The 10,265-nt window shown below is 33.4% G+C and overlaps 1 protein-coding gene across 1 annotated transcript; it reads left to right on the plus strand.

Annotated features, from left to right (window-relative positions):
- Positions 1-3,317: 3,317 nt before the first annotated feature.
- Positions 3,318-7,274, plus strand: LOC145670186 (uncharacterized). Its single transcript, XM_081738561.1, has 2 exons — positions 3,318-5,112; positions 5,455-7,274. Exons 1-2 carry the CDS (start codon positions 3,318-3,320, stop codon positions 7,272-7,274), a joined length of 3,615 nt encoding a protein of 1,204 aa, XP_081594687.1.
- Positions 7,275-10,265: the final 2,991 nt, after the last annotated feature.

Here is a 10,265-nt window from a genome sequence, read left to right on the forward strand (position 1 = left end):
TTTCGCAGCGTAGCTGCTCTTACGACTTTCTAATTTTTAAAACGAGTGTTATTTTAAATAACAGGAACGAATAAAATAATCGCAGCGTAGCTGCTCTTATGAGTATGCTCTGGCATACGAACTAATTAAAAAATGATTAGGAAAATAAATTACAAGTGTTACTTAGTAATGTTTCATTGTTTCAGGGCAACTAATTGGAGGCAGCTAATTGGAGTAAAAGTTGCAGCGGAATTCAGAATTCCAAAGTATCGCACTTCACAGAAGTAAAGTAAGTATCATTGGTAACTTACATAATAGTTTGTGCTTAAGAATTTTTTTTGTAAGTTCACAGCGTAGTTACTCTTACGACTTTCTAATTTTAAAAACGAGTGTTATTTTAAATAACACGAACGAATAAAATAATCACACAAAGTGTTCGACTAATTTATTAGGAGAGAATGAATATTTTAATAGTTTTGCAGCGTAGCTGCTCTGAGTTTGTGTAGCATGCAGATTAGTTTTGAAAGAATTATTTTGCATCACTTATTTTTTGAGAACATGCATTATTTTGCACAAGATAAAGTTTGTAACATGTTTCCGTTTACAACATATATTTTTTGTTAACAGCTGATACATTTTTTCTTGCATACATCTTTTTGAATTTATTTTTTGTTCACATGTAAGTTTTTCAGCATGCAGTTTTGTTAACAACGCTTAAAAATTTTTTGTAGCATGCAACATAGTTAAATTTTTGCAAATTAATTTCTACAGTTTAGTAATACACATTTTCATTTTTTATACTGAAATATAATTTCATGTAAAGTAATATTGTCTTTCTTTATTATTACAGCATTCAAGTGTTTCATCCTCAACTGTGAATTTGCCACACTCACATTTTATTTGACATCTAAGAACATTTAAATAAGAATTTCCTGTCTTTCCAGTGGCGGTAAGTGTTCACATACATTTTTTGTTAAACTAAAACTTGTTAATAAATAGAAATAAATTATTTTGTTACTTACATAAATGAATTAATAAAAAACAATATTTTAATCTAATGAAACTATAATATAAAGAGTATATAATTAAAATCATATTGACAAATAATTTTGAGTAAACAAACTTTACATGTGTTTAAGTACACAAACTTAATGAATATTTAAGACCATGTAAAATTATATTTTATTTGCAACTCATTTCAATTTTAATTACTTTTTACATTTTTTATTTTACAGTCAAAGAGTTTCATGTGATGAAACGAATATATAAAAAATGTATTTTGCAATCAAAAAGTTTCATGTTAGATGTGAAAATTACATTTACACTTTTGCATTTTTTATTTTACAATCAAAAAGCACCATGTAAACATATAAAGAATTGCATTGCAAAATTTAATGTCATTTGAAAAATAGACATTAACGTTTACAGGTAAAAATAAAATTAACTGAACTTTCATTAGTAGTGCATTATAAAAATAGTTACAATAAATCAAAATTTACAAATTGAATAATAGAAAGTCACAAAATATTTATTAAATATATTAGTTTTCTTTGTTGATGCATTTCATTGAATACTGTAGAACAGTTATCATATTAATTATTTTATTTGTTCTTATTTTGTTTGTTAATTTAATATGCTTTCTCTAACTATACGTATTTTAAATTTAGTAATTGATCTTTTAAATAATGATGCTTTTCCTAACCTGATTTAATTATTTTAATTTTTGCTAATCCTATTTAATAAATTTTCTCTGTTGATTGGTGTTTAACTATGATTTGTAAGTAATCGAACTTTCATTCTAACCATACGTAATTTTTCTTAACTATAATTTGTAACAATTAACTATTTGAATGCTATTTTGAATAGAACTGCATTATCTTTAAAATCTGTTGTTTCTATGCTATCGTTTGTTTAATAATTGGTTTAATTAAATATGAGTTTCCTAACCTATGTGGATTAATTCAGTATATTCTTTAAATCTCTGCTATATTGCTTGTCTGATAAAGTTCTGATGCTTTGGGTCATAAACTATTCTAAACCTTTTTCTAACCTTGTTTCTTATTTGATTTTTGGTAAATTATTTCTTCTTTGATGTGTTTGTTATTATGTTATTTTTATTAATTTGTGTTTCTGTTTATTACTACTTGGATTTTTTTATTGCCAATGTTATTTTGAAATGATTTTTATTCTTTGGAATGTTCACATCAGTTATGTTCAATTTTTCAAATATGAAAATAATACAATCGGTAAAAAATAAATATTCGGTTAAGTTCGGAAATCTTCGAAAATGTCACATGACTTTAAATAATACATGTTTGTAAAATAGTAGTATTACTTTAGAAAATATTTTCGTGATTTAATACGTTTGGGTACGAGATTACAAACTGAACACGATTGGGTACGAGGCTTTAAACTAAGTGTATCTGGGTACGAGATTACAAACTAAATGCATTTGGGTACGAGATTACATTTCCGAAAGTATAAATACGGCGCAGCAAGCCGCGGCGAATCAGTATAAAAGAAGACGTTCCTATTTGTACGTTGTGTGGCGCAATTGCAAAACAGTTAGATAAATATTACAGGATTTTGTCATTTAGTGTTATTGGAAACTGTGAGTGGATTTGCCGGTTCTGTAAAACTGACAAACTTACGGAGTTATAGTTATCAGGATCTGTCGATAAACATTTAATTATATTTTCAATAAACAGTGTTAATATAGGATTGGTATTTTAAAAAGCATCGGGAATTTTCGGCAATCTTCGGCAAACTTCGGAAAATTTCGTTAATGTTCGGAAAACTTCATGTGGAATTTACAATATTTTCGTGTATATAAGACAGGCAAAATTGAGCGGTCAGTCAGTAGTGAAGAATTATTGAAATTGTAAAGACGTTCCTGGTTTATACTACGGGGTGCAATTAGTTATCGGAAAGTGTTGTTAGCTGATAAAATTAAACAGTATCTTCGAAGAAATTACTTGGTAAATTATAAGTCAGTTATTGGCGAAAGTTCGCATAAAGTTTTGGAAATAGTCCATATCTGCGTGTATACAAGAAGCTCAGAATTGTTAATTGGTCATTCTACATGAAGCAATTCTACTGTGCGGACCTGTGGAAGTGAGCTCTTGGCCGTAATAGTGGTTGAAAAATATACAAATTTGATCTTACGTGGAAACAGTTCAGTTTGTTTTTGTACTCCAAGGTGTAAATATCGTATTTAGGAAATTACGTCAATTAAAGTTTACACATAAAAGTAAATTAAAATATCTGAGTAATATAAATTAGTGTATGATAATAAGGTGAAATAACTAATTAATTGTTTGTTTAAATTAGATTCAACAATGGCATCTGTTAGATCGTACGATGGCACCAACACAATTAAAACTATGTTGCAGATGTTGGAATCTCGTGGATACAACGATGCAGGAGAGATTTTCTTTACGTGGGAGGTGGTGACACAATGTCATGCACTAGGAACGCGTATATATAACGAACAGTATGCGCGTTTAATACGTGCATTATTGGAACATTTTGGGCATGACCCACTTGTTATTTTGACAAGTTGTAAGTCCGCAAAGGATATTGTTGATTTATATCGTGTGGGCTTCTTCCGTCAAAATAACATGCGGGATTTAGCGCGTAAAAAATTTAGAGAATTTGTGTCTGCAGGGAAGACTAAGGGCTTAACTGCTGATGATTCCGACGAGTTATTGGGTGTTCTTCCGGGGGCTAGTACGAGTTCTGCGCCAGAACATAGTACATGTTCTACATTGGAACCTACCTTGTATGGTGCAGGCAAACGGGATTATTTTCGCATTGTTAATAGTAGAACTAAGCACTATCCTTACTTTGGTCTGCGTGGAAAGGAAGTTACTGTTGAGCGTATGCGCACTACTGGAATCGAAGACCCGCAAACATATATTCGCTCATTATTTGAATTTTTACAAGAGCATACGCTAAATGACGTCGATGATGATATGTACATTGGTATTACTATTGAAAGTTCTGCGTCGAAATTAAACAAACCGGTGTACATGACATGGCGTCCTAAAAAGGAATTGAACCCTGATGTATTATTCCATACCATTGAAAACGTGCTTAATAGTAATGAACATTTTCTTTTTGGGAAAAAGGTGGATTTTAAGATACACATTGTTAATCCACGCAAGGGAAGGGGTCGAACCCGTGGATCGGCCAAGTATGAGAAATATGCAACACTTTTGGAAAAGTGTACCATCCCTATGGAAAGAAATGTCTATTGTCTTCCTAAGGCTATTATCCTCGGGAAGGCTAGGGCCGATCAAAAATATGAACAACTGTATAAATTAAAAAAACATCCTCAGCGATTGTTAAAGCAGGGTAAGGATTTGTGCGATGATGCTGATGTTACCATTGAACATCAAAATGGGTGCACTATTACTGATGCGAAAAAATTCCAAAACAAACTAACCCCTGAATATCAAATTGTCATTTATGAGAAGAACAAAATGACTCGTGAATATAATATAATATATCCGGGAATTCATGCAAACAAACAAATATTAATTTTGTACACAGAAGGGCATTATGAGTTGATTACCAATATTACTACACTTTTGGACAAAAACTCATATTGTTGCTATTGTTTGCAAGGATATAATAAGGTACAATATCATAGGTGTGCATATAAGTGTCCTGCGTGTGAAAAATATCATGAGCCTTGTAATGACGATATTAAACGCGAGTGTAATGATTGTTTACGACTGTTTCCTTCGCATGAGTGTTTTGCCAATCATAAAAATGTAATTGCACGTGGCAAGACAATGTGTGAATTAAAGAAAGTTTGTCCCAATTGTGGTGATATGTTCGATATGCGAAACAGGAAGTCTGAACACAAATGTGGTGAACATTTTTGCAAAGCATGCTACATGCATGTGGATGGTGACCATATTTGTTTTGTTCAGGATGCCAAAGTTGAGCATGTCGGTACCTTCTTGTACATTGTGTTTGACGTGGAGACGATGTTATTACCCAAGAATGAACGGGGAGAACGAGAACATTGCGTGAATTTTGTAAATTGTATTAATATTTGCCATAAATGCAAAGACACAAAGTTATCCGATCCATGTTTTGTGTGTGGGGATAAAAATGGATCCCGTAAGTTTGATTTCCAGGATATTGACGGATTTATTAGTCACGTGCTAATAAGTCGGCCAATGTTCAAAAAGATCATAGTACTTTCTCATAATGGAAGTAACTATGACATGCAGTTCTGTGCAAGAACCTTAATAGAAAAACATGATCTCGTACCAGATGTAATAATGACGGGCCAAAAAATTGTAGAAATGAGACTTGGAAATAAAATTTATTTCCGTGACACATATTTGTATATGGGAGTCAAATTGTCCCGGCTCCCTGAAGCATTAGGTTTATCTGGCAATTTGCGAAAGGGATATTTCCCATATTTATTTAACACATCCGAAAATCAAAATTATGTAGGCAAAATTCCGTCTTTAGAGTATTTTGATGCAGACAGTCTCAGCCCAAAAGAACGGGGACAATTAATCGCCTGGCACCAAGAACGTGTTTTAAGCGGCGAGGAGTATGATCTCCAATACGAGATGATGGAATACTGTAGGAATGACGTTAAGATTCTTGCAGAGGCTGTGATTAAGTTTTCGAACTTAATCGAGGAGAAAACGAATGGTATCCAGTGTTTTATTTCCTCCCCTACAATTGCAAGTTTGGCAATTCTAACTTATCGGTCCTTATATTTACCAAAGGAGGTCATTCCAATTATTCCGCCTTATGGGTTCGATCACCGTGATCGGCAAAGTCTAAAAGCTTTGTATTGGTTACGGTATTTGGAACGTACCAAAGGTAATAAAATTGAACATTCAGGGAATGGATTGGAAAGGCGTATTGGTAAATATAAAGTCGATGGGTATGATAGCAAAACAAATACAGTTTATGAGTTTCATGGATGTTTTTTCCACGGGTGTAAGCGTTGTTTTACAGCATTGCGTCACGTCAGTCTCGATTCTGCCTCTAAGGATAGTACATCCCTACAAGATCGCTTCGAAAAGACCATCATAAAAGCTAATTACCTCAAGAAACGAGGTGTTAATCTCGTTGAAATGTGGGAATGTGATTGGGACCACATGGTGAAAAATGACAAGAGTTTGCAAGAGTTTATTAAAACTCAGTGTAAGGATCTTGTTGATCACCTTGTACCCAAGGACGGTTTTCATGGTGGTCGGACCGAGTGTTTCAATGCTTTGTACGAATGTACTTCCGATGAGTTCATTGCATATTATGATGTAACATCATTGTATCCTTGGGTAATGGCACGTAAACCGATGCCCATAGGTAAACCAAAAATATACAAGGGGCCGGACTTCCCAAATGTGGGAAGTATCAATGGGTTAGTAAAATGCACCATTTTGCCCCCAAAAGATTTGTATTTTCCGGTGCTCCCATATACGTGTAACGGTCGACTTATGTTTGGCTTATGTCGCACGTGTATGGAAGAAGGTATCAATGATTGCACGCATTGCGACGCCGAGCGTGCCTTAACAGACACGTATTGTACCCCAGAACTTCATAAAGCGTTAAAGGCCGGATATAAAATTCTGCAAATTATTGAAGTATGGGAATTCGAACTGTTCGGTTCTGAGGATCGTAATTCGCGTAGTTTGTTCCGCAACTACGTGAATTCTTTCCTCCAAATGAAGCAGGAATCTTCAGGATTTCCTGCTTGGTGCAAAACCAAAGGAGACGAAGAAAAATACGTAGCAGATTATTATGCCCATGAAGGCATAGAGTTAATGGAGGATAATATTGGATTGAATCCTGGTCTGAGGTATATCTCCAAGATATTCCTCAATTCGCTTTATGGGAAATCTGGACAAAGAACGGACTTGTCGCAATCCGTAATTGTTGACACACCGGAAAAATTTTTGCATTATCTATGGGCACCGCAATATGAGGTACAAAGCGTATTACCCGTTGGAGATAAACATCTTATTCTTACTTTTCATAATACGGAAAATAAGAATAAACCCTGGAAATTTTCAAACGTTGTTCTTGCGGCGTTCATTACGTCATGGGCGCGGTTAAAATTGTATGACTTGATGACAAGTGTAGGACGTGATAAGGTGTTGTATTGCGATACTGATAGCATCATGTTTGTACAACGCCGTAATGAGAAATCTCCGCTTACATTAGGGTCCTACTTGGGTGAACTAACCGACGAAGTAAAAGAGGGGTGGGAAATAGACAAATTTATAGGTCTGGGGCCAAAAAAATTATGCGTATAGGTTAAAAGAAATTGGGACGGGAAAATTTGATTATGTGTATAAAATTCGGGGTATCACTTTGGATTATAGAACACGCGAAGAAATTAATTTTGAGCATTTTTACAACCTGGTTCGTGGAAAAATGGAAAGGAAAACAATAAACATCCCAGGTAGGATTACCCGTAAGCGCGGATTTGTCATCGTTTCGCGTCCTGAAACAAAGACCCATCAAATGGTATCCAACAAACGACGACGATTAAATCCTGACAGCACGACTGACTACAGGACATTACCCTTTGGGTACCGTGCCTAATGGTTGGCAAATGTGTGAATGTGTGAGTGCATAAATGGGTTGTAAATATTTGTATATATATCTTGTTACTATGTAATAAAATGAACATATAAAAAAACTGTAAATAAAATAAATGAATGAATGATGAAAACGTAAATAATGGTATGAATGGAAAAAATATAAATAGTGGTATAAATGAATGAAAAGGAAACACGTAACAATTATACACTCTAACATGTTATTCCCGGGTATGCTATATTATCAAATTCTTTAAATATTTTACAGCCTCTCACGCCCTAAATAATTTATATTGTAAATAATATTTTTTTCAAATAATTTATATTATAAATAGTATTTATATATTATGTATATTGTATTTTAAGTCATTTGTATCTTATTGTAAATAGTTTTCACAAATATTGTAAATAGTTTTTCCATATAGTAAATACCATTTTTCAAATATTAAATTGTTTTGTTAATCAAGTACAATCAATAGAACACTGTATATATCATCATATTCAAACACTTGTTATATATTTTACAATTTTTATTTTTATTACATATATCGCCATTTTATTTTTATTATATATCTATATTTTAATTTTTTATTATGTATTTTACATTTTCATTTTATTATATTTACAATTTTTTATTTTTTATTTTGCTATATAATTTTTTATCAAAATTTTTACAATAAAATTTTTAAACTAAATTCATGCCTTTAATTTCTACACCCTATACAATTAGAAAGGTACTTAATATAAAAGTATGTGTATTCTGTATAAGATAAAGGAAGAATACATATGCTTCATATACTATTATATAATCTTATTTACGTACATTATACTAAAGTATGTGTATTCTGTATAAGATAAAGGAAGAATACATATGCTTCATATGCCTAAAAATAGAATATTAATAAAGGCACAATATTTATACTTTTCATAAAATTACAATATCAAATTCATATATTCACTCAATGAATTATTATTTTATTAAGTTTAATAATAATCTGAATCAAAAGTCAACCGAGGTTATAAATATATCCTAAATCATGAAATTACAAAATGCGGTATCGCAATATTTGATTGTTCGCGCAACAAGTTCTTCTACGTCATAAAAAGATTGTCATCATCAATAAAGCAGTGGCTGCAACCAGGAAATAGCCAGCGAAATAGCGGGCGTGTCATCAAAGGTAAGTAAACTTTCTCTTCTTACTTAAGTTAAAATATTAAATAAACATATAAAGTGCGCCGAAAATAGCATTAGCATCCGTGGCTACCGAGCGGCGGATATACAAAGCGGGCGGGGCTAAAAACTCGCGACGGTAATGGCGCCAGCGAAAAGCTAACGTTCAATACAACGCGGCAGTCGGTAATATACAAAGTGAACGGGCGGGAAAAGTATAAAGGGAAGTCAAAACATAACCAGACAGTACGGGCGCCAACGAAACCATCTTACACGCGTCATAAGGTAAATAAAAAACAAACAGTGCTTCTGAGCACTGTTAAAAATGAACAGGGCCTTCTGAGGGCTGTTAAAAAATAAATAGAGCTTTTGTGGACTGATAAAAAATGAATAGGGATTTCTAATGCCTAATAAAAAATGAGCAGGGCTTTCTGTGGGCTAATAAAAAATGAATAGGGGTTTTTGTAGAGTAATAAAAAATGAATTGTGTTTGTTTAATGAAAAATCAGGTGAATTATGGGTAAAATTACGTCATTATCGGTCCACAAACAGGTAAAAAGTCCCTCTAGCCATATAAAAAACTATCGTAAGCCCATCTTAACTCGTTACCCAATGGCTGAGAAGTGAGACCCTCAAAATTTAATTAAATTATATCTTACAATGTTGCATAATTTACACTATAAATATACAAAATATAGGGAATTTCAACCCTTTAGGGCCTAATTTGGCAACACCACAGCGCCAGAAAGCCCGTAATACAGCGTAAAAGGCCACAATTAAAATGATATCGCCTCAGGGAGGTCAGAAAAGGAAAACACTCTACTCATTGCCTCCTAGACCTTTGTCTGACATCGAGAGAACAAAAATTCAATTCCCTGTAGCAAAAATCTAACTTAATTGATTTTTAGCATAAAGTAAAGATGGCAATATTGTTTAGCGACAGGCAAAACTTTCCCTTCTTGTCATATTTTGGTTTCAATAAAGGTCAAGGTCAGAGCTCAATTTACCGCGCAATGCCTGCAATTCTCTATAGTAAAAGTGGAGGCGCTAAGCTACATAAACTGTAAATACCTATTGCATTCTTTGTAACATTTTTCACGGACACACTTCTTCAACGTTTGGCTTTATTCCAATTACCGTTTAACGAAAGTCAATAATTATTAAAGAATTACAATTAATCTGACCTAGCCCGGCCCGACCTGAAGAGAAATCAGTGTCGGCCCGCCCAAGCCCGGCCCAGCCCAAAGAAATAACAGAGTCGGCCCGCCCAAGCCCGGCCCGTGCAGGTCTCTAATTGTTGCTACTTGTCTCGTACAGGTTCATCACAGCACATACGGCTAATAAGTGCATTGATCCTTCAATGTTGGAATAGCTATGGTGGTTAAGACCTTGAGCTATTACTATCAATTAAACCTTATTAGACAAACTTCTTTATTTGAGCCTTATTATCTTTTGTATTTCATTTCTAACCCTTATAAATCAAGTGGGGGGCAGCACTCAAGTTGTCATTTTAGCTGTGTGACAAATTTCTG

The sequence above is a fragment of the Thermobia domestica genome, chromosome 14 (assembly GCF_964235325.1).
Source record: "Thermobia domestica chromosome 14, izTheDome1.hap1.1, whole genome shotgun sequence".
Taxonomy (NCBI): domain Eukaryota; kingdom Metazoa; phylum Arthropoda; class Insecta; order Zygentoma; family Lepismatidae; genus Thermobia; species Thermobia domestica.